We start from the raw sequence: 25,446 nt of genomic DNA, 5'->3' as shown, positions 1-25,446 counted from the left end.
GTATTTCAGGGCCTGAAAGAGAGCCATTGTCAAAGTGAAACAGGCATCTCAAAGTTGTCATCTAACCTCCACACACACATAAATAGGAATATATATATATATAAACTTAGGTGCTGGGGAGGTAGGTCGGTGGTTAAACATGCTTGCTTGCAAAGCCTGCTGGCCTAGATTCAATTCCTCAGCATTCACATAAAGCCAGACATGAAAGTGCAGCATGTATCTGAAGTTCTTTTGTAGCAGCAACAAACTGTGGCACAAATATACTAATACACACACAAGTGAAAATTGAAAGCAAACAATAATGCAAATAATGATTGGGCATAGTGACACATTGGTAATCTCAGAACTCAGGAGGGGAGGAAGGAAAGATTGATACGTGTTTGAGGCAAAAAATAACCACATAGGCTGGAGGGATGACTTAACAGTTAAGGCATTTGCCTGCAAAGCCAAAGGACTTTGGTTCGATTCCCCAGGACCCACATAGCCAGATGCACAAGGTGGCGCATGCTTTTAGAGTTTGTTTGCAGTGGCTGGAGGCCCTGGCATGCCCATTCTCTCTCTCTCTCTGTCTCTGTATGCCTCTTTCCCTCTCTCATTCTCTAATAAATAGATAAATAAAATTTAAAAAAACAACAACCACAACAACAACAAAAATAGCCCTGCATAGTCATGGTGGCACATTGGTGATCCAGCATTTGGCAGAACAGGAAAGAGGATCACCATGAGTTGGAGGCCTGTCTGGGCTACTCAGCACATTCCAGGCCAGCCAATGAGACCTTATCACAAAAACAGGCTCTGGGAATGTAGCTCAATTGGTGGAGTGCTCACCTGTATCTGGAAGCTCTGCGTTAGATTCCCAGCACCAATAAAACCTAGGTATGGCGTTGCGTGCCTGTAATCTCAGTACTTGAAGTGCAGCTAGGGGGAACAGGCATTCAAGGCCAGCCTAATCTACATGAACCCTGTCTATGGTAAAAACAAAAAACAATAAAACAACAACAACAAAACCCTGGGATTCCAGTTCCCAGGCTGACAGAATTCACTATGTAGTCTCAGGGTGGCCTCAAATTCATGGCGATGTTCCTATCTCTGCCTCCTGAGTGCTGGGATTACAGGCATGCACTACCGCGCCCAGCTGTTGTCTTTATATCACCCTCCCTCTCCTTCCCTTCCTGTCTGTCTGTCTGTCTGTCTCTCTCTCTCTCTCTCTCTCTCCCCCTCCCTTCCTCTCCATCTCTCATTTGGTGTAACTGGGGATTGAATCTATGGCCTCTCACTTGCTAGACATTTATTTTACTGAGCTAAGTTCTAGTCCTTTGTTTGTTTTGGTTTGGCCTTTTCAAAGTTAGGGTATCTCTCTATCCCAGGCTGCCCTGGAACTCACTTTAAGAGAGAATTGTTGTACCAGGGCCTCTCTCTATTCACTGCAGTCAAACTCCAGGCATGTATGCCATCTTGGGCACATATGTCACCTTGTGCTTCTGGCTTATGTGGGTCCTGTAGTCTCCTGGTGGCCTTGAACTCACAGCAATCCTCCTATCTCTGCCTCCCAAGTGCTGGGATCAAAAGTGTGTGCCACCACACCTAGATGGCTTTGTTTTTGAGGCAGGGTCTCACTGTAGCACAGACTGACGTGAAACTCAGTCTGTCACCCAGGTTGGCTACGATCTCATAGCAGTACTCCTACCTCAGCCTTTCAAATGCTGGAATTAATTTTTTTTTTTTTTCCTAAGTAGTAGTCTTAGTGTGGCCTTGAACTTTATCCTCCTACCTCTGCCTCCTGAGTGATGGGAGCCCAGCTTAAATAATGTTTTTGATACAGGTCTGGAGCTCCCTATGTAGTTGAACTCCTGATCCTCCTGTTTGCAATTCCTCAGTGCTTAGATTACAGGCAAGTATGGCAGGGCCTCCAGACACTGCAAACAAACTCCAGATGCATGCTTCACCGTTCTGGGGATTTGAACCTGGGTCCTTGGCCTTTGCAGCAAGCACCTTAACCACTAAGCCATCTCTCCAGCCCATGTCTGTCTTAATAATTGGATTCTCAAAACTTCTACAGTGCTGAGATTACAAATGTGTACCCCAGTTATATGGCCATCTTAATAACTGGGTTTTCTAAGCTTGAGTTGTGTAGGGTTTGGGCCTATGGACTTGTCAGCTGATCTGCTAGACTGAGCTTTCTGGGAAAGGAAGGATTACTTCCTTACACTAATGTTCTTAACACCTAGTCTGCTTTATTATGTATCTCAGATTGTCTGTTGAATGAAAATCCAGTAATGAGGTATAAGTCAGTGGGCGTCACTGATGCTTAGATGATGTTTTACTTTTCCTTTCTCTGTAGGATCTACTAAATGAAGCAAAACAGAGACTCAATAAGGTAGTTAAAGATACAACCAGGTACCAAGTGCTGCTTGATGGGCTGGTCCTCCAGGTATGCTTATACGTCACCTCTACTGTGTATAGCCAGGTTGTGACATTATACGCCACCTCTACTATGTATAGCCACAGACAGTATTTAGTAAGATCTCTTAGAGACCATCTCTGTGTACAGGTCAGAGCTGCCTGTAGCCTGCAGCTTTAAACTTGACAGTGTGGGTTTTACTCTGAATTACTTGCTGAGGCTTAAACATTTGTTGACTGCTGAGGACATAACTCAGTGATAGCACACATGTGCACTTAATTAGCATGTATGAGGCCCTAGGTTCAATTTCCAATTCCACAAAAAAGGAAATAAGTTTAAGTTTAAACACTTGTTTGATTCTGGCCTGTGAATCCTATTTTACCTACACTAATCTAGAATATTGTCCTCAGTGTATGAACCTGGTTTGGACCACCAGGCTCTGGGTCTGGTTTGTGATACTGGGTTGTTCTTTCTTTGTTGTGCATTTTATATATTGCCTTTGAGAAGCTTATCAGGTGACATTTTTTCTTACTAGATGTTGTAGTCAGTTCCATGTTCTGGTATAAACCTCCAAATGAGGAGCACTGTAGGGGAGGAAGGAGTTTACTTCAGGCTTACAGACGCAGGGGAGTTCCATCAGTGGTGGAAGAAGCTGCTTACGTACATCCAAGCAGAGAGAAACCACCACCAGCCAGCACACACCAAAGCCACAAGCATAAAACTGGCAGGGAACTGTAGCAAGCTGGACCCCTGAGCTCAGACCTCTCTGCATACCTTTGAGCTAGATATCAAATCCATTCCTGAACACATTTTAGGGCCAGACTCCAGGCCAACCTCCTCCAGCAAGGCCACTGGAGGTCAAAGTTGTAAACTTTAATAAAACGCCTCAGTCTGTGGGGGGGCATACATTCAAACTACCACATTCTGCCCTGGCCTAATAGACTTACGACCATCTCACATTGAAAATTTTATTTAATCAACTTTCAAAGGTCTCCATAGTCTTTACCTACTATGATTGTTCCAAAGTCCCAAGTGTCATCTGAGATAAAAGACTCTCTTAGCTGTGAGTCTTTAAAATCAAAATAAGTTACACTTCCAACACATAATCGCAGAGTAAACATTTCCATTGCTATGAGGCACAACAACGAGAGACAACCAGTGCAAAAACAGTAACCATTAGGCAAATGTCTGTAGTTCAAGTCCAACATCTATAACCTAGTCATGACAGTCTTTGGATTTCCAATTTCCATCCCTCTAGCTGGGTTGAGTACTGAGGGAAGACTTCCATCCCGAGCCAGTAGTACTGCATGGTAGCCCTTGCACAGTCCTGGTATATCCAAAACATCTTCCAGTCTCCATGCAAACCACAGTCCCATCTCTCATGGCCTCACTGACTTCTCTGTCAGAGACTTCATGTTAGCTAGAGAAATGGCTTAGAGGTTAAGTTGCTTGTCTTTGAAGCCTAAGGACCCAGGTGCAATTCCACAGTACCATGTAAGCGCATGTGTCTGGCATTTGTTTGCAGTGGCTAGAGGCCCTGGCATGCCCATTTCTCTCTCTCTTTCTGTGCCTGTTTCTCTCAAATGGACAGAAAATATACACAGGGCTAGAGGGATGACTTAGAAGTTAGGGTGGTTAACAGTTTTTAAAAATTAAGAGCCAGGCGTGGTGGCTCACACCTTTAATCTGAGCACTGGGGAGGCAGAGGTAGGAGGATTGCCATAAATTCAAGGCCATCCTGAGAATATATAGTGAATAGGTCAGCCTTGGCCAGAGTGAACCCTTCCTTGAAAAACCAAAAAAATAAATACATAAATAAATAAACAACTATCAGCCTTGGCTACAGTGAGATCCTACCTCAATAAATAAATAAATAAATAAACAACTAAGAGATTATGTGTGTGTGTGTTTGTATAGATATATATATGTATATCTATACATACATACATACATACACACACACACACACACACACACACACACACTTCAAGCCAGTCGTGGTTGCACCAGCCTTAATCCCAGCACTTGGGAGGCAGAGGTAGGAGAATCGCTGTGAGTTTAAGGCCACCCTGAGACTACAGAGTAAATTCCAGGTCAGCCTGGGCTAGAGTGAAACCCTATCTTGAAAAACCAAAAAAAGGGAAAAACTTCTTTAGTTCTAGTCAATCTTGGGATGTGAGGGGAATCTGGCTGCAACATCTGTCACCCATTGATCTCCAGAGTTGGTTGGGCTGATCTGACTGGTGTCCCCTTCCTCCCTCACCTCTCCATGTACGTCCCTCCCACAGCTGCATGCTTAGTTGAAGAGGATCACCCTCCCTAAATAGAGGAGGACCAGTCTTTGGTCAAGGGTATGCGAGTAGCTGCGCTCCCCTGCTAGAACTTCCAAACAAGCTCTCAAATTCAACCTTGATCTCTGGGCATGGGCAGCAACATGCAGACAGACTTTGTGCCAGTAGCCCAGTTCCAACAGAGTTCTCTGTGGTCTTTGCTTCTCAGTAGAAAGCTCATAAGCAAAGCCACCAAATACAGTTCTCTTTCTTTTTAGCATTTTTCAAACTCTGACCAAAATTGACCTTTTTTTTTTTTTTTTTTTTTTGAGGTAGGGTCTTACTCTTTCTCCTTCTGCATCACTATGTAGTCTCAGGTTGGCCTTGAACTCAATAATGATCCTTCTACCTCAGCCTCCCAAATTTTGGCTTACCATGTTGCAAGGCTTCTGAAGTCAGAAGTTCCAAGTTCATACATAGTCCTCCTCCAGCACACAAGTTCCAAAAGACCAAAATCCATAAGTCAGAATCATCTCAGCATCACCACCTCACTTCTGGTCCCAAATTTGTGTTGCAGTCTGTTCTGTGTTACTTGAATGAACATCCACAGCAGGCAGAGTTTACAGGAAGAAGGGTTTATGTCAAGCTTACGGGTCCAGGGTGAGTTCTGTCAGTGGCAAAAGAAGCTGCTCCGGTCCATGCAAGCAGAGAAAACCCACCACCAGCCAGCACATACCAAAAGCAGCAAGCACAAACGGGCAGCAGGCAGGACCCCTGAGCTCAGACCTCTCTGCATACCTTTGTGCTGGAAATCAGATCCACCCCAAACGCCATAGATGAAAGTATTACACACAGGCAGCGGAGGTGGCTTAGCAGTTAAGGCGCTTGCCTGTGAAGTCTAAGGACCCAGGTTCGATTTTCCAGGTCCCATGTAAACCAGATACACATGGTAGTGCATGCATCTGGAGTTCGTTTGCAGTGGTGCCCATTCTCTCTCTCCCACTCTCTTCCTCTCTCTGACTGTCTCTAATAAATAAAAGTAAATCATGGGCTGGAGAGATGGCTTAGTGGTTAAGCGCTTGCCTGTGAAGCCTAAGGACCCCGGTTCGAGGCTCGGTTCCCCAGGTCCCACGTTAGCCAGATGCACAAGGGGGCGCACGCGTCTGGAGTTCGTTTGCAGAGGCTGGAAGCCCTGGCGCGCCCATTCTCTCTCTCTCCCTCTATCTGTCTTTCTCTCTGTGCCTGTCTCTCTCAAATAAATAAATAAATAAATAAAAATTTAAAAATAAATAAATAAAAGTAAATCATAAAAAAATTAAAAAAGAATTACACAAACACCATTCTGCTGTTACTTTCTCATTTGAATTTTCCCCTAATATAATGTGATTTTTTTCTTACAGGGCTTGTATCAGTTGTTGGAGCCCCGAATGATTGTGCGTTGCAAAAAACAAGATTTTCCTTTGGTGAAGGTAAAAAACATAGACCTGGGGATGACAGTATATGGCCAGGAAAGGCAATAAAGCTGGAAAAGGGGGTATAGCCAGAACAGGAGTGCAGGTAGAGGAAGTATGTGTTAAAACTCCCCATGGAAATCTGTTACTTTGTAGGATCTTTTTTTTTAATTTTTAATTTTTGTTCACTTTTATTTATTTATTTGAGAGTGACAGACAGAGAAAGAGGGAGAGAGAGTGAGAGAGAGAGAGAATAGGCATGCCAGGGCTTCCAGCCACTGCAAACGAACTCCAGTGCGCTCCCTTGTGCATCTGGCTAACGTGGGTCCTGGAGAACTGAGCCTCAAACTGGGGTCCTTAGGCTTCACAGGCAAGCGCTTAATTGCTAAGCCATCTCTCCAGCCCTGTCAGATCATTTTAAAAGGAAAACAAAAAGGCACGGTGCCTTGAAAAGTTAAAAAAAAAAAAAAAGGCATGGTGGTGAGTACCTGTAATCCTAGCACTTGGGAGGTAGAGGCAGGAGGATAAAAACATTCAGAGCAGTTACATCTTGACTTTGAATGCAGCCTGCATTATGAGAGAAAGGTGGCCCATACTTTAATTCCAGCCCTCAGTAGGCTGAGGTGATAGGGTCCTTAGGAGTTTTAGGCCAATCTGGGTTGCAGGGACTAGAATAAGACCCTACCTTAAAAAGAAAAAAAAAAATCCACAGAAACCAAACTTAACAGAAAGAGAAGGAGGGCTGAAGAGATGGCTTAGGGGTTAAGGCACTTGCCTACAAAGCCACAGGACCTACGTTCAATTCCTCAGGACCCACGTAGGTCAGATGCACAAGGTAGCACATGTGTCTGGAGTTCATTGCAGCAGCTGGAGGCCCTGCCATGTCCATTCTCTCTATCTGCTCCATATCTCCCTCCATCTCTCTCTCTCAATTAAATAAAACTAAAATGTTTTTTAAAATTAAGAGGGAGAGGAAGGGGGGAATGGACAGAAGGGGGGGAAAGGGAAAAGACTGGGGTGCTGGTGTAGCCCAGTGGTGGTGTTTGCTTTGTGTACATGAAGCTCTGACTCCAGTCCCAGTTATACTCACACAAAGAGATTAATAGGTAATAGCGCAAAGCTGTTTACAGTGGAGCCTGCCCCTAGCCCCAGCTACTCTTGAGGCTGTGGCAGGAAGGATTGCTTGAGTCCTGGAGTTTAAGGGTCAGTCAGTCTGGGCAACCCCATTACAAAAAAGAAAAACAGCAAATCTAGACACACTGGTAGATGTCTGTAATCCCAGCCTTAGGAGACTGAGTCAGGAGGACAGTGGGTTTATAGTTGGGAATGTCTCAGAAAACCTGAATCCAAAACAACCCCCATTATGTTATATACCTAAGAAATGATAAACTAGACAACAGCACAAGTATGCAGTTAGAGGAAATGACATGTGGTGATAATTTTAGTTAAAGCTTTTGCCTTTTTTCTTTCTTCCTTTTTGCTTTATTTCCCCCCCTTTTTTGTTTTTAAAAAAAATGTTATTTATTTGTTTGACAGAGAAAGAGGGGTAGAGAGAGAACGGCCACACCAGGGCCTCCAGCCTCTTTAAACGAACTCCACATGCATGTACCACCTTGTGTGTCTGGCTTCTGTGGGTCCTGGGGAATTGAACTTGGGTCCTTTGGCTTTGTAGGTAAACGCCTTAATCCCTTCAGCCCCCTTTTTTTTTTTAAATTTTTTCATTTATTTATTTGAGAGCAATAGACACACAGAGAAAGAGGCAGAGAGAGAGAGAGAATGGGCGTGCCAGGGCCTCCAGGCACTGCAAATAAACTCCACATGCATGCGCCCCCTTGTGCATCTGGCTAACGTGGGTCCTGGGGAATCGTGTCCTTAGGCTTCACAGGCAAGCGCTTAACCGCTAAGCCATCTCTCCAGCCCCTGCCTTCTTTTTTTTGAAGCAAGGTCCCACTCTATCTCAGGCTGGCCTAGAACTCATGGTGATTCTTCTCCTGTAGCCTCTGGAGTGCTAGGACTATAGGTCTAAAGGCATTTACTGCCACTCCCAACTTTCTTTTTATTTTCCCCGTACCTTTGTTTCATCAGGGTCTCACTTGTAGCCCAAGCTGGCCTCAGTTTCAGAGATCGGCTTTCTACCTATCTGATTTGATCTAGTCATCTCCCCAGACCAATTTATATATGTATATTTTAAACATTTTTTAAATTTAATTTTACTTATTTGACAGAGAGACAGAGAGAGAGAATGGGCACGTCAGGGCCTTCAGCCACTGTAAATGAACTCCAGTTGCATGTGCCACTTTGTACATCTGGCTTATATGGGTCCTGAGGAATTGAACCTGGGTCCTTTGGCTTCACAGGCAAGTGCCTTAACTGCTAAGCGATCTTTCCAGCCCCAATTTATGTATTTTTAAATCAAGAATCACTTTATTTAGCTGGATATGGTGGCACACACCTCTAATCCCAGCACTCGGGAGGCAGAGAATTGCCGTGAGTTTGAGGCCACCCTGAGACTACATAGTGAATTCCAGGTCAGCCTAGGCTACAGTGAAACCCTACCTGAAAGACCAAAAAAAAAAAGAAGAAGAGGAGACAACATAGCGAATTTCCGGTCACCCTGGGCTAGAGTGAAACCCTACCTCAGAAAAATTGAAAACTGGGCTGGAGAGATGGCTTAGTGGCTAAGGTGTTTGCCTGCAAATCCAAAGGATTCCAGATCGCATCTAAGTCAGATGCACAAAGGGGTGCATGCATTTGGAGTTCATTTTCAGTGGCCGGAGGCCCTGGTGCGCCCATTCTGTCTCCCTCTCTCTGTCTCTTTCTCTCAAATAAATAAATAAATTTAAAAAAAAAAAATCAAAAAAACCAAAAGAAAAGCTTTAGTTATTCATTCTAGTGGGGCCTGACCTGGAACTCACAGCAATCCCCCTACAACAGCCTCCAGAATGTTGTGATCTAAGTTGTGAACACCATGTCTTGTCTCTAAAGTTTGCTTTCTTTCTTTTTTTTTTTTTTATGTTTTAAACAGTTTATTTATTACAGAGAGAGAGAATGGGTGTGCCAGGGCCTGTAGCCACTGCAAAAGAACTTCAGATGTGTGTGCCACCATGCACATCAGGCTTACGTGTGTACTGGGGAATTGAACCTGGGTCCTTAGGCTTTGCAGGCAAATATTTTAACCACTAAGCTCTCTCTCCAGCCCTATTTTTGAAAATAACCATCTCCCACTACCTTTTTTGTTCCTCCACTCTTCCCTCTTCATCTATATCCTATTTTTCTTTTTCTCAATTTTTATTAACATTTTCCATGATTATAAAAAATATCCCATGGTAATACCCTCCCTACATCCCCCCCCCCCGCTTTCCCCTTTGAAATTCCATTCTCCATCTATCCCCTCCCCATCTCAATCATTCTACTTACATATATACAATACCAACCTATTAAGTACCCTCCTCCCTTCCTTCCTCTTCCCTTTGTATCTCCTTTTTAACTTACTGGGCTCTGCTACTGAGTGTTTTCCTTCTCACACAGAAGCCCAATCATCTGTAGCTAGGATCCACATATGAGAGAGAACATGTGGCGCTTGGCTTTATGGGACTGGGTTACCTCACTTCTTTCTTTTGTGCCAATAGAGCAGCCCGCCACATTGATTCATTCTTTTCTGGAAGCAGGGTCTCACCCTAGCCTAGGTTGACCTACCTGGCACTCCCTGTAGCCCAAGTTCATTGTGTTCATTTCAGAAGGTGTCCTACCACTTCCCCCACAGCTGTGCTCTTCTGCGTCCTCTCAGCGCCTGGCCTGTACTGTGTCCCGCGGTGCAGCGCCGCCTCGTGTGCGTCGCCATCAGCTCAGCAGCCACACGTGGCCCCGCCCCCTGCCGCTTGCAGCCCGCCAGGGGCGCTGTGCTCAGTCCCTCCTTTCCCATCCTTCCTCAGCAGTGGCACCATTTTACATTCCATCAGCAAAATGCCCTTCTACTTGAAGTAAATAGAAGTAATCTTGTTTGTGTAGTCAGTGTTTAGGAGGTGCCTACTCCATAATTGATATTAAAATCTTTCACTGTTTTAAATTTTTTAAATCTTTTTTGCAGGCTGCAGTGCAAAAAGCAATTCCTATGTACAAAATTGCCACCAAAAAAGATGTTGATGTCCAAATTGACCAAGAGGCCTACCTGCCTGAGGAAATGTAAGCAGTCTGGCTGCTCTGAGTGTGTTTTAGCTGGCAGTGCTGTGTTTATTTACTTGAGAGAGAATGAATGGACATGCCATAGGGCCTCCAGCCAATGCAAACAAACTTCAGGCACCTTGTGCATCTGGTTTACTAGGGTTCTGGGGAGTAGAACCTGGGTGCTTAGTTTCACAGGCAAGTGCCTTGATTGCTAAGCCATCTCTTCAGTCCTGATAATCTTTATTCCTCCCCCCCGTAGGGTCTCACTCTAGCTCAGGCTGACCTGGAATTCACTATATAGTTTCAGGGTGGCCTTGAACTCACAGCAATCCTCCTACCTCTGCTTCCCGAGGCCTGGCTACAGAGGTCAGGGTGTGCTGTAGCACAAGGCGAGTACTCAGTGGTCACTTGGAGTCACCAGCAGGGACGCTGCTGATGCTCACAACTTCCTGAGTTAACATCAGGGTTGTTGGCATGTGTATATTCTACACGCCTGGGTAGCCTTGCACCGAGGGAGTGGTGTGTGTCTTCCTGAAACCCATTGTTTCCTGTGTTCTCTGTAGATCCGGTGGAGTTGAGATCTACAATGGGGATCGCAAGATAAAGGTTTCCAACACCCTGGAGAGCCGGCTGGACCTCATAGCCCAGCAGGTGAGTGCGCACATCTTCTCATTACCTGCCAGGTGGTTTCGGAAGGGGTGCAGAGGGCATAAGTCCTTCCACTAGGATTGGGGATTTGTCACTCCACTTTTCTTAAACTGCTGATTCAGGAGGCAGAGATAGGAGGAAAAAACAAAAAGGAATAGTTGTACAACTTCACTTATTCATTTCTTTATTTGGTTTTCTGAGGTAGGGTCTCACTCTAGCCCAGGCTAGCCTAGAATTCACCTGAAATGGCATAGGTGCAGTTGACATCACTTTGTAACCAGCTTTATGTGGTGCTTGGGAATTGAACCTAAAGCCACCAGGCTTTGTGAGCAAGTGCCTTTACCCCCTGGGCCTCTCCCCAGTCCCTAGGGGTGCCAGCATTTTCACTCCTTAGGAGTGTAGTTTAGCCAAACCCAGAGGCTTCCATGACTTAGGAGGGGCTCAAGAATTAACCTGGGCCATGTAGTTCCAGCTGTACTTAGATTTTTCTTTCCTTTTAACCCTTTTCCCCCTTTTGTAAACAGTTGTTGACCCACTATTGTGATTAGCTGTTTTCTCTGTCAACAAATTTGATGTGTTTGACTTTCCTTTGAGGTCTGTGACTGTGCATAGGTTCAGGACAAGTTCTTAAATTGAGGTGCTTACTTACTGAATTGTTTCTCCACAGATGATGCCAGAGGTACGGGGAGCCTTGTTTGGTGCAAATGCCAATAGGAAGTTTTTGGACTAAGCCTTTGGGAGGTGCCGTTCTCCGATGTACTTGAGACGAAGCAAGACTGTCTTCGTAGCTTCCTCTTTCTGCTCTACTACTAGTCTGTAGCAATCAGTGATGAGCTCTGTAGCTAATGCCCTTGGCCTAATGTTAGGGTGGGAGAAGGACCACCCTGGGTTGGTTCTGCCGCAGGAAGGTGAGGGGTCAGGTGGGGTTGCTGCACAGTCTCCAGGAACCTGTTCTTTGCCTGCCCCAGCTGTCTAGGGGTAAGGTGCTTGCTGTCCCCCGCTCTCTGGTGTAAAATGCATGTGAGTCTGCTTTCCTGCTAGCATCACTAGCTTTACTGTTGCTATTTAGGCCTAGAAGTTTTCCTTTTCTGCAAATGTGATTTCGAGTCTAAGCCTTGAATATTCTTTATTTATTAAAACAAAAGTTTTATGTTGATTTAATTGTCTTTTTTTTTTTAAGGTAGGGTCTTGCCCTAGCCCAGGCTAACCTGGAGTTCACTATGTAATCTCAGGGTGGCCTAGAACTCACTGTGATCCTCCTGTCTCTGCCTCCCAAGTGCTAGGACTAAAAGGTACCCACCACCCAACCCAGCTAATTTTTTTTTTTTTTTAAGAGAGGTTTTATTGAATAAAGAGAAGGAAAGAGGAGGGATTAAGAAGAGTTCCTGCCCATGAGAAAGCAGGAAAGGGTAAAGCCTACCTAGAGATCCAAGTTGGGGTTAATTATAGCTTCTGAATGAGGAGTAAAATAATCAGTCCTGACACCACGTTTTAAGAGCTGAGCCACAATGCCAGATTCAAGTTTAAATGTTCCAGACTTTTTTTTTTTTTAAATCCTAGTCCCTTTTTAAATATCATTTAATTTTGGGGGTGGTATTTTCTAAGGTAGGGTCTCACTCTGGGATTAAAGGTGTACGCCACCATGCCCAGCTTGTATCATTTAATTTTGATTATTTATTTAAGAGAGAGACGAAGAAGCAGAGCGAGAACAGGCAGACAAGGGCCTTCTGCCACTGCAAATAAACTTCAGACTCCTGTGCCGCTTTTTGTATCTAGCTTTATGTGGGTATTGCAGAACCGAATCCAGGCTATCAGGCTTTGCAAGCAAGCGCCTTTAATCCCAGAATTTGGGAGGGAGGCAGAGGTAGGAGGATCACCATAAGTTCAAGGCTACCCTGAGACTACATAGTGAATTTCAGGACAGCCTGGACTAGAGTGAAACCCTACCTCAAAACAAACAAAAAATAAAAGACAATTTTTTTTAAAGGCCAGGCATGGTGGCACATGCACTTGAGACATCTCTCCAGCCCAATAAATATAAATATAAAAAAATATATATTTTAAAAGCTTGGTGTGGGGCTGGAGGAATTGCTTAGCGGTTAAGGCATTGTTTTCCTGCAAAGCCAAAGGACTCAGGTTCAATTCCCCAGGATCCACATTAGCCAGATGGACAAGGGGTCGCACGCATCTGGAGTTGGTCTGCAGTGGCTGGAGGTTGTGATGTACCCATTCTCTCTCCCCCTCCCTTTCTCTGTCAAATAAATAAAAATAAAATATCAAAAAGGAAAAAGCTGGGTATGGTGGCACACACCTTTAGTCCTAGCACTTGGATCACCACAAATTCAAGGCCAGCATGAGACTCTATAGTGCATTCCAGGTCAGCCTGGGCTAGAATGAGAGCCTACCTTGAAAAACCAAAAAAATTACATATATGTAACTTTTTTTAGTTTTTAGTTTATATATCTATATAAATAAAACTAAAGTGTCCCTCTAGCCACTCCTCCTCCTTGGGTGCAACAACTGAAAGATGGCAGTGGCTTGCTGCGAGGTCCTTGTTCTGAAGCGGACCCTGTGACTTGCAGCCTGTTTGCTAAGCCCCTCGTTACGAGAAGAGGATTTCACCCTTCAGTTTTTATTTTTGATCCTGTTCCACAGACCTCCATCAGAAAGGGTGAAGGCACACGCTCCAGGGTGGCCGGCTGCTCAGTCAGGTCTGCTTGCCGGCCTGGGAAGCACCCAGGGGTAAGTGCCTGCTTCAGCCGAGATGCTGGCATCGGTCCCCGTCCACTTCTTACCCTCCTCTGTGTCAGCGCTGGGACTACCACCAGTGTGGGCACACTGAGCCTTGAGTGTGAAGTAGGAAACGTTCAGATTGTAAAACAGCCCTTCAGTCTATGTGGAAGTCTTTAACAAGTACTACTGTTAAACAGGGTTAGAAGCTTCTGGCCCTCCCTGGGTAAGCTGGACCCCAAAGGACATGTAGGTTTCATAAGGGTGGTTAAGGTCTGTCCTCAGCTTGTTCATTAAAATCAGGTCATTTCTTTTTAATTTTTTCTTCTTTTCACAATTTTTATTAACATTTTCCATGATTATAAAAAATACCCCATGGTAATACCCTCCCTCCCCTTCCATTTTGAAATGCCATTCTCCATCATATTACCTCCCATCTCAGTCATTGTACTTACATATATACAATCCCAACCTATTAAGTACACTTCTCCCTTTCTCTTCCCTTTATATCTCCTATTTAACTTACTGGCCTCTGCTACTGAGTTTTTTCCTTCTCATGCAGAAGCCCAATCATCTATAGCTAGGATCCACATATGAGGGAGAATATGTGGCTCTTTGCTTTCTGGGCCTGGGTTACCTCACTTAGTATAATCCTTTCCAGATCCACCCATTTTTCTGCAAATTTCATAACTTCATTTTTCTTTATTGCTGAGATAAATGTGCCACATCTTTATTATCCACTCATCAGTTGAGGGACATCTAGGCTGGTTCCATTTCCTAGCTATTATAAATTGAGCAGCAATAAACATGGTTGAGCGTGTACTTCTAAGGAAATGAGATGAGTCCTTAGGATGTATGCTTAGGAGTGCTATAGCTGGGTCATATGGTAGATCAGTCTTTAGCTCTTTTAGGAACCTCCACACTGATTTCTACAATGTCTGGACCAGATTGCATTCCCACCAGCAGTGTAGAAGAGTTCCTCTTTTTCCACATCCCTGCCAACATTTATGATCATTTGTTTTCATGACGGTAGCCAATCTGACAGGAGTGAGATGGAATCTCAATGTAGTTTTAATCTGCATTTCCCTGATGACTAGTGATGTTTTTTCAAGGTAGGGTCTCACTCTAGCCCAGGCTGACCTAGAATTCACTATGTAGTCTCAGGGTGGCCTCGAACTCCCAGCGATCCTCCTACCTCTGCCTCCTGAGTGCTGGGATTAAAAGCATGCGCCACCACGCCTGACTGTATCATTTCTCTTGAGATTGAGGTCGCACTACAAGTTAGAAGGCTGAATACAGCCTGGGTGGGAATTTCACTCACTGCCTCATTAGAGTTTAGGACCATGCTGGCAGAATGTGAGGGATGTAGTAGATTACTCAAAATACTGTACAATGTGCTCCCCAATACCAATGAAGTACACACAGTGGGCAATCCCAAAACGGGGTGCTATGACAAGAGCACAGCTGCCTGCACCCTTCCCAAAGGCAGCTGGTCCCTTCTGAGCCCAGAGTTTCCTGCAGAGGGAAGAGATCCTGGTGAGCTACATAGTAGGCACATGCCTACATGACCTGGAATTCACTGTGTAGTGGTGGCGCACACCTTTATCCTCAGCACTTGGGAAGCAGAGGTAGGAGGATCCCTGAGAGTTCGAGGCCACCCTGAGACTACACAGTGAATTCCAGGCCAGCCTGGACTAGAGTGAGACCCTACCTGGAAAAACCAAAAGAAAGTATTTGCTTGTGTGCACCCACTTACGGATGTGCCAGGGACTCTTGCCACTGCAAGTGAACACCTGATGCTTGCTACTTTTTACATCCATTTTAGGTGGATGGCTGGGGAATTAAACCTGGGCTGGCAGGCTTTTGGAAGCAAGCACCTTTAACCACCAAGCCATTTCCCCAACTTAAATTTATCTTTTTTTTTTTTCTTGAGGTATGGTCTCATTGTAGCCCAGGCTAACCTTGAAGTCAGTTGATGCTCCTTTTATTTATTTTATTTATTTATTTTGATTTTTTGAGGTAGGATCCCACTGTAGCCCAGGCTGACCTGGGATTCACTATGGAGTCTCAGGGTGGCCTCGAACTCAAAGCGATCCTCTTACCTCTGCCCCCTGAATGCTGGGATTAAAGGCGTTCACCGCCACCCCTGGCTTTTATTTTTGTTTTAAAGTGCATATGTAGATGTCAGAGGACAGCTTTGGTTGATGGTCCTTGGCTTCCACCTTATTATTTATCTATTTATTTACTTTTCTTATTTATGGGCCCACCATGGCCTCTAGCCACTGCCTACAAACTCCAGACACACATGCACCACCTATGCATCTGGCTTACATGGGTCCTGGGAAATCAAGCCAGGGTCCTTTGGCTTTGCAGGCAAATGCCTTAACAGCTAAGCCATCCCTCCAGCTCCCCCCTTTTAAAAAATGTTTTATTATTTATTTGAGAGAGAGAAAAAGAATGGGTATGCCAGGGCCTCTAGCCACTGCAAATGAATTCCAGTGACCGGAGTGCTCACTACTGCAATATCTCTATTACACCTTCCAAGGCTCAGGGTCTAATGCAGAAGAGGTGGCAGAAAAAATGTAAGAGCTAAAGGAAAGGTAGGACTCCTTACAACGTTCCAGGACTCACATAAGCCAGATGTACAAGGGGGCACATGCATCTGGAGTTTGTTTGCAGTGGCTGGAGGCCCTGGTGTGTCCATTCTCTCTCTCTCCCTCCCTCCATCCCTCCACCTGCTTCTCTCAAATAAATAATGAACAAAAATTTAAAAATACATAATGTAATAATTGTTACATATAGGGCTAAATTTTAAAAATTATTATTAATTTATTTGAGAGTGAGAAAATTGGCACACTAGAGTTTCTAACCACTGCAAATGAACTCTTGATTCATGTACCATCCTGTGCATCTGGCTTATGTGGGTACTAGGGAATCGAACCTGGTTCCTCTGGCTTTGCAGGCAAGCGCCTTAACCGCAAAGCCATCTCTTCAGCCCTGTTCATAGCTTTTTTACTTAGCAAAGACATCTTTGGGCAGAGAGATGTGCAGAGATTCATGAGAGAAGGAAAGGGCTCCTGGTACTTCCTGTTGTCCCTGAGAGGTGAGGAGCAGGCAGATTCTAGGGCACCCCCAGATCCTCCAGTGAGGTGAGTGTTGAGTAATGCAGTCTGTGGGTGCTCAGTCACCGGAACAGTTGGCGACCCCAGTGTAGGTGTCCTCACCCAGACCTTTCTTGAGGGTTTGGGTTCGAGTTTTCAGAACTGAATCAAGCAGCAAACAAGTAATGAACATCTTGAGTGTGCTGTCTGGACAGAGTGGTGGGGTTTCCCCACAGACCCAGCCTACAGGAGGCCGCCTCACAAGGCTGATCCTGGGGCCATGTGACGAGCGCACCTTCCTCCTCAGGCCTCACCATCTCCTCACCTCTGGTCTACTGCCTGTGTGTGAAAGGGCTGGAAGCAGCCTTGAGCAGGGCGGGGGAGGGGCGCACATCTCTCAGTGTACCCCTCCTCCTACCTTCAGCTCAGTTTTGAAATGTCAGTCGTCACTGTAGTCAAGACTCATAACCCAACTACTAATGCAGTCAGACATAGAAAGACTTTTTGATGCAAATGTGTACGTAGATGGGTGTGTGTGCCTGTATGTGTGTGGAGGCCAGGGGACTGAGTGCGTGTGGTGTCACAAGAACACCGTCTTTCTTTGAGACAAGGTCTTTCTCTGGCTTACAGCTCACCAATTAGGCTAGACTGGCTGGCCAGCAAGCCCTAGGGCTCGTCTTGTCTCTGCAGCCCAAGCAGGGGTCTTTTTGGCAACAAGAACAGTGCTGGCTTCTTCAGCTGCTTTCCCTGAGGAGCGATGGTGAGTTTGGGACAGCAGCTGGACAGCAGAAGATTCGGGCTGTTTCATCTGTCCAGTGAAAAGTTCTTTCAGTCCCCCAGACTGTACTTTTCCAGTACGCATGCAACCCCGCATCTCCTCCGCACCATCCGGGGGTGGCTGCAAGGGCCTGATAGGAAGGAAGGAGTGCGTGCAGGGGGCATCCCCAGGAACTCGCTCACCCCCAGCTGCTGCAGCTGGGCAAACGGATGGAGATGGAGAGCGGAATGTACCCGTAGAGAAGGTGAAACACTGAGCAAAGGTCTATGGGTTCCTGTCCAGGGCACAGCCAGCTTTCCTCAGGAGTCCTGAGGGCGCAACATGGGAAAGAAGCAGTGAAGGGGGCCAGGTGTCCGTCTCCCCCAACCCATCTCGAACACTGCCCCCCAGCACCTACTGTCTGTAGATGGAACCAGCTGCACTTTCCACTCAAGACGGGGTAGCAGGCAGGCCAGGAAAGGTTACCTGCTTGCTCACTCCCAAGCTGCAGTCCCTCGACCTGAGTCAATCTCAGGGGCCTCGGGTCTACAAAATACCCAGGATCATGGGCCTGCCTGGTTGTTGGAGTTGGGGTCTAGCGGACCCCATCTGTGGAACCGTAGCCATCATGACATTGGAAAGCATGAGGAACAACTTGAGGACCTGGGCTGAACATTCTGGGAAGAATAACTTTGGTCTCTGTCCCTTTTCCAGTCCTTCTGGGCCATGCCCAGGAAGTGGGACTCACCTGAGAAGAGTGGCACCCAGGCCCCTAAAGCCCAGCCAGGCCCTGAGTGCAGAGCAGCTCCCGGGCAATGAGGGTGGCAGAGGGGCGCTGGTGGGTGAGGACAAGTCGGTGCTGAAGGGCCTGGAGCAGGAGTGAGGACTGAGGACAGATACCTGGAAGGGAGAGGAGACCTCATTTGCATCAAGGGTAGCAGGTCCCAATGATGTAGCTTCCAGGTCCTAGCCCTGGACTCCTCAAGGTGACAGACATGCCAACTAGAATCCTAAGACTGTCCCAGTTTTGAGCACTAATTGTGGCTTCAAGGAAAGCTTCCTGGGACCTACCTCATCTACAAAGCCATCCCTGCTCAGGGGCCACTTCACCCGAGCAGTCCCTGTATGCCAGCTGCTCCCCTCCCAGCCTCCCATTTCTAAACCATCCCTGATGAAATGCCACGTGCACTCTGCGTAATAGTGCAAACCTTAATACTAATTTTGTGTGAAATCCTGCTGTCTTCTAGGGTCACTTCCTCCCCCCACCCGAAGACCTTCATGCTCTCATACTCTTCTCTATTTCTCCGATTTTTTTTTTTTTTTCCCCAGGCAGGCTCTCACCCTAGCTCAGGCTGACCAGAAATTTACTGTGTAGTCTCAGGGTGGCCTCGAACTCACAATGATCCTCCTACCTCTGCCTCCCAAGTGCTGGGATTAAAGGTATGCCATCATGCCCGGTCATTCATATGTATGTATGTATGTATGTATGTGTATATGTATATATGTATATAGGTATATGTGTGTATATATATAGAGAGAGACAGAGACAGACAGAGACTTGCTATGTCACCCTTCCTGGCCTCATACTTGTTGCAGTCCTCCTGTGGGTCTCTCAAGTGCCAACATTACAGGCATGTGCCATCTTTAGCTGAAGCTCCGTTCCAACCAGAGGTTGCAGGAAGCAAATCTCCATCGAAGTTGAAATCAGAATCTGTGTGTCTGGGGGGAAGGGGTAAATGGCCTCATGTCTTTTTTTGTTTTTATTTATTTATTTGCGAGTAACAAACACAGAAAGACAATGGGCATGCCAGGGCCTCCAGCCAGTGCAAACGAACTCCAGATGCAAGTGCCCCCTTGTGCATCTGGCTAATGTGGGTCCTGGGGAGTTGAGCCTCGAACCAGGGTCCTTAGGCTTCACCTCTTTTTTTTTGTTGTTGTTGTTTTGTTTTTCTCACTTCAGCTCAGGCTGATCTGAAATTCACTATGTAGTCTCAGGGTGGCCTCGAACTCATGGCAAACCTCCTACCTCTGCCCCCAGAGTGCTGGGATTAAAGGCGTGCACCACCATGCTCAACTTTTCCTCACCTTTTCATCACACTTCTAGTTGCTGGGTCCTGGGCTTCCGGGGCCCTGGCAATCCTGTTCCCAGCTTCTATGCTCCCGGGATGCCTGTGGTCAGGGTCAGAGGCTTACAGCAGGCAACAGGGAAGACCTTTTTCTCCTGGTTTTCCTACCAACCCTCAGTTTGATAGGGACGAACAAGACAACTCTTAGCTGCTGTCCAGAAGGATGGAATTAGAGCTGACTCACAATGTTGCCACAGGAGCTGCTTTGTCCTTGAGGTCTTATCAGAGTCCTTCCTTTCTTGTCCCTACTGCAGTCTTCCATGGGAGCCAGGTGCAAAGCCCCTTCACAAGTCTCAGCCTTGCCCTCGCTGTACTTTCAAACAGGCTGGGTTGGAATCAAGCCCTCCTGAGGAGGCCACTCAGCCAAGACAGGGCTCCCTGTTGGCAGGTGGGGCTCTGGGAGGCACTTGGACTATGGGCTAAGAGCCGAGGGAGGGGTGTCCTGCAGACCTGGAGGCCAGAGGTGGGCAGGGAAGCAGGATGGGTGACGTGCAAACAGTTCTGCAAAGCCAGGGCTGCCGTTCTGCTGGGTTTGTTTTGTGAGAAACAGAGTCTTGCTGCAGACTGTCTAGGCTGGCCTGGAAATTGTTGTACTGACCAGGCTACCCTTGAAGACACTACAGCTTCTGGAGTGTTGGAATGACAGGCATGCCACAACATTTGGTTCTGCAAATGGTTTCTTCATTTATTTATTTTGCTTTTTCGAGGTAGAGTCTCACTGTAGCGCAGGCTGACCTGGAATTCACTATGTAGTGTCAGGGTGACCTCGATTTTACGGTAATCCTCCTACCTCTGCCTCCCAAGTGCTGGGATTAAAGGCGTATGCCACCTCACCCAGCATGCATTTTATTTATTTATATATTTATTCATTATTTGAGAGGGAGGGAGAGAGGCAAATAGAAAGGATGGGCGTGCCAGGGCCTTTAACCAATACAAAAAGACTCCAGATGCATGTGCTGCCTTGTGCATCTGGCTTACATGGGCCCTGGGGAATTGAACCAGGGTCCTTTAGCTTTACAGGCAAGTGCCTTAACCACTAAGCCATCTACTAAGCCCCGGTTATTGCACTTTCTTCTGCAGGACTGAGGATGGGTCCCCTACACATGTGGGGTCAACACTCTACCACAAAATTACACTCCAAGGCTGGCTGTGACATTGGGCACTTATAATCCCAGCACTGGAGAGACTGGGTAGGATCTCCATAAGCTCAAGGCCATCCTGGGCTACAGAGTGAGCCCGGTTTACCCTGGGTTAGACCCCACTTAAAAACATTACAACCAGGTGTGGTGGTGCACGTCTTTAATCCCAGCAGTCAGGAGGCAGAAGTGAGTTCCAGGTCAGCCTGGGCTAGAGTGAGATCCTACCTCAGGAAAAAAAAAAAAAAAGAAAGAAAAAGAAATATTTACACAGAATTTCATAGGATCTAGCAACTCTATTTCTGGATATAGACATGAAAGAATTGAAAGCCACATGCTGGTGAGGTTGTTCAGAGTATAAACTGATATCGTGCGGGCACAAGGACCTAAGTTCAGATCCCCAATGCCCACAGAAGATGCAGGACGGGCAGCTCACTCCTGTAACCACAGTGCCAGGGAGGCAAAAGCAGGTGCATCACTGGGCTTGCTGCCCAGCCTGTCTAGCCTGATTGGTGAGTACAGGAAGAGACCCTGTCTCAAAAAGGAAAGTCTGGCTGGACAGATGCCTCAGTGGCTAAAGCATGCCTGCCTGCAAAGCCTAATGACCTGGGTTTGATTTCCCAGAACCACGTGAAACCAGATGCACAAAGTAATGCATGCATCTGGAGTTTGTTTGCAGCAGCTAGAGGCCCTGATGTGCCATTCTCTGTTCTTTCTATAACTATTTGCTTGTACATAAATTAAAATTAGCATAGTGTGGTGGGGCTTGCCTTTAATCCCAGCACTCTGGAAGCAGAGGTAGGAGGATTGCAGTGAGTTCAAAGACAGACTGAAATTACGCAGTGAATTCCAGACCAGCCTGGGCTAGAGCAAGACCCTACCTTGAAAATTTAAAAAAAAAATTTTTTTTTTTTAGTCCAGGTCTGATGGTGCACACCTTTAATCCTAGCATTCCAGGAGGCAGAGGTAGGAGGAATGCTGTGAATTTGAGACTAAAGTGGGACTACAGAGAGAATTCCAGGTCAGCTTGGGCTAGAGTACCTGGCCAACTTTTTTTATTTTTGAGGTAGGGTCTCGCTCTAGTCCAGCCTAAACTGGAATTCACTATGTAATTTGGGGCTGGCCTTAAACTCATGGCAATCCTTCTACCTCTGCCTCCCGAGTGCTGGGATTAAAGGCGTACACCACAATACCTGGCTTCTAATTTTTTACTTTTATGTATTTATTTTTATATTTTATTTGCAAGCTTAGAGCGAGAGAGACAGAGAAATGGGCATGTCAGGGCCACTAAACCATTGCAAACGAATTCCAGATGCATGCGCCCCTTTGTTCATCTGGCTTACATGAGTCCTGAGGAATCGAACCTGGGTCCTTTGGCTTCACAGCCAAACACCTTAACTGCTAAGCCATCTCTGCAGCCCTTATTTAATTGATTTTTTTTAGGCAGGGTTTCACTCTAGCCCTGGTTGACCTGGAATTCACTATGTAGTCTCAGAGTGGCCTTGAACTCATGATCTTCCTACTGATGGCACACCCCTTCTGCATCCCAAGTGCTGGGATTAAAGGCATGCACCACCACGCCCAGCTATATATTTATTTATTTGCACGCAGAGAGACAGAAGAGAAAGTGAGACTGGGCATGCCAGGGTCTCCTGCTGCTGCAAATGAACTCTAGATGCATGTGCCACTTTGTGCATCTGGCTTTGTGTGGGTACAAAAGAACTGAACCTGGGTCCTTAGGTTTTACAGGCAAGCACCTTCAGCACTAAGCTATCTCCCCAGTGCTCAAAGTATTTTTTTAAATATTTTTTTAATTAATTAATTTATTTGAGAGCAACAGACACAGAGAGAAAGACAGATAGAGGGAGAGAGAGAATGGGCGCGCCAGGGCTTCCAGCCTCTGCAAACGAACTCCAGACGCGTGCGCCCCCTTGTGCATCTGGCTAAAGTGGGACCTGGGGAACCGAGCCTCGAACCGGGGTCCTTAGGCTTCACAGGCAAGTGCTTAACCGCTAAGCCATCTCTCCAGCCCCAAAGTATTTTTTAAAATATATTTTACTTATATTTACTTATCTGAGGGAATGGGTGGATCAGGGTTTCCAGCCACTGCATGAACTCCAGATGCAGGCACCACTTTGTGCATCTGGCTTACGTGGGTCCTGGGGAATTGAACCTGGGTCCTTTGACTCTGCAGGTAAATGCCTTAATCACTAAGCCATCTCTCCAGCCCTACACTCATTTCCATTAGGGAAGCGTCTCTTGTCAGGTGGCGGTGACCTCTGGAATGACTCAAAAGACACCATAGTGCTGAGAAGTGACAGAGGAGTGCTCACTCAGCACTGCCATATCTCTGTCACACCTTCCAAGGCTCAGAGTCCATTGCAGAAGAGGTGGAGGAAGGAATATAAGAGCCAAAGGAAGGGTGGGACTGCTTACAATGCAGTCTTTCAGACATAAAATGGCCGGACATCTTCATGATCTCGCAGTGCCTGATACTACCCATATAAGGCCTTCATAAGAGGAGGAAAAGATGATGATATCAAAATAAAATAACTGATTGGAAGGGGGAGTGGATATCATGTAGAGTGGATTTGGGAAGGGGAAAGTGGAGGAGGGGAGGGAATTATCATGGCTTATTATCTGTAATAATGAAAGTTGTCAAAAAAATGTTCAATGGGGAGGGGATATGATGGACAATGGAGTTTCAAAGGGGAAAGTGGGGGGAGGGAGGGCATTACCATGGGATATTTTTTATAATCATGGAAAATGTTAATAAAAATTGAGAAAAAAAATTTTTTTTGAGGTAGGGTCACTATATAGTCTTAGGCATGGTGGTGCATGCCTTTAATCCCAGCACGTGGGAGGCAGAGTACATAGTGAATTCCAGATCAGCCTGGGCTAGAGTGAAACCCTACCTTGACAAACCAAAAAAAAAAAAAAATTCTTTCTTTCTTTGAAATAGATAAAGAGGCAGATGATAAAGACAGTTTGTGCAACACCTGATATGCATCTGGTTTTATATGGGTACTGAGGAGTTGAACCTGGTTCCTTAGGCTTTACAGACAAGTGACTTAACTGCTGAGCCATCTCACCAGCCTCCTTTTTAAAAAAATTAATTATTATTATTTTAGGTAGGGTCTCATTGTAGCGCAGACTGACCTGGAATTTACTATGTACTATCAGGGTGGCCTTGAACTCATGGTGATCCTCCTACCTCTGCCTCCCTGACTTTTTTAAATGTATTTATTTATTTATGTGTTCATTTATTTTGAGAGAGAGAAAGAGGTGGATAGACAGAGAACAGGTGTGCCAAGGCCTCTAGCCATTGTAAACGAAATCATAATAGGAGGGAAAGAGGATGACATCAAAATAAAGGAGAAGCCGGATGTGGTATGAACACCTTTAATCCCAGCACTTGGGAGACAGAGGTAGGAGGATTGCTGTGAGTTGGAGGCCATTCTGAGAATACAAATTAACTTCCAGGTTAGCCTGGACTAGAGAAAAACCCTACCTTGAAACCAGGCTTGGTGGCGCATACCTTTAATCCCAGCACTCGGGAGGCAGAGGTAGGAGGAGTGCTATGAGTTCTAGGCCACCCTGAGACTACAGAGTTAATTCCAGGTCAGCCTGGGACAGAGTGAAACCCTACCTTGAAAAACAAAAAAACCCTACCTTGAAAAACCAAAATAATAAATTAAATTAAAATCAAAGAGAGACTGATTGATAGGGGGAGGGGATATGATGGAGCGTGGAGTTGTAAAGTGGAAAGTGGGGGGGGGTTGAGGGAATTATCAGGGTTTATTGTCTATAATTGTGGAAGTTGTCAATAATAAAAAATAGTAAGGGAGGGAGGGAAGAAAGAAGGAAGAAACTCTGCAATCCCAGGCTGTCTCAAACTCATCGTGATCCTTCTACCTCAGCCTCTGCAATACTGAGACTCAAGACATGAGCCACTATGCCCAACTTAACTTTTTTTTTTGGGGGGGGGTAGGTTTCGAGGTATGCTTTTGGGCTGACCTGGAATTCCCTATGTAGTCTCAGGGTGGCCTTGAACTCATGATGATTCTCCTACCTCTGACTCCTGAGTGCTGGAATTAAAGGCATACGACAACATGCCCGGCCCAGCTGAATTTCAAAAAAATCTTGTACTTTAAAATTTATTTATTTTTGTTTTTAAATAGGGTCTCACTGTAGCCGAGGCTGACCTGGAACTCACTCTGTAGTCCCGGGCTGGCATGAACTCAAAGTGATTCTCCTCCTCCCTCCCAAGTGCTGGGCTTAAAGGCATTTATTTGTTTATTTTTTGTTTTTTGTTTTTTTTGAGGTAGGGTCTCAGGCTGACCTGGAATTCACTATGTAGTCTCAGGGTGGCCTCAAACTCACTGTGCTCCATCTACCACTGCTGGGCTTAAAGGCATGTGCCACCATGCCCAAATATTTTAACTATTTATTGCAAGGACAGAGGAAGGGAGGGAGAGAGAATGGATGGATGGATGAATATGGGTGTGCCATGACCTCTAGCTGCTGCAAATCAACTCCACATGCGTGTGTCACTTTGTACATCTGGCTTTACTTGGGTACTGTGGAATCGAGCCTGGGTCATTAGGCTTGTTGGTTAGACAAGTGCTTTAAACTACTGAGCCATCTCTTCAACTCAAAACT

General features: G+C 45.9%; 1 protein-coding gene across 1 annotated transcript in view; it reads left to right on the top strand.

The window, feature by feature from the left end:
* Positions 1-12,090, top strand: part of Atp6v1e1 (ATPase H+ transporting V1 subunit E1) — a 30,942-nt gene extending 18,852 nt beyond the window's left edge. Inside the window, exons 5-9 of the mRNA XM_004669135.2 lie at positions 2,342-2,431; positions 6,072-6,140; positions 10,210-10,304; positions 10,850-10,937; positions 11,602-12,090. Of these exons, the coding sequence (XP_004669192.1) occupies positions 2,342-2,431; positions 6,072-6,140; positions 10,210-10,304; positions 10,850-10,937; positions 11,602-11,664 (405 nt within the window). The 3' untranslated portion in view covers positions 11,665-12,090. The remainder of the gene's footprint in view (positions 1-2,341; positions 2,432-6,071; positions 6,141-10,209; positions 10,305-10,849; positions 10,938-11,601) is intronic.
* Positions 12,091-25,446: the final 13,356 nt, after the last annotated feature.

The sequence above is a fragment of the Jaculus jaculus genome, chromosome 18 (assembly GCF_020740685.1).
Source record: "Jaculus jaculus isolate mJacJac1 chromosome 18, mJacJac1.mat.Y.cur, whole genome shotgun sequence".
Classification (NCBI taxonomy): Eukaryota; Metazoa; Chordata; class Mammalia; order Rodentia; family Dipodidae; genus Jaculus; species Jaculus jaculus.
Note: the sequence above shows the minus strand (reverse complement) of the source record. Positions and strands in the feature narration are given on the sequence as shown.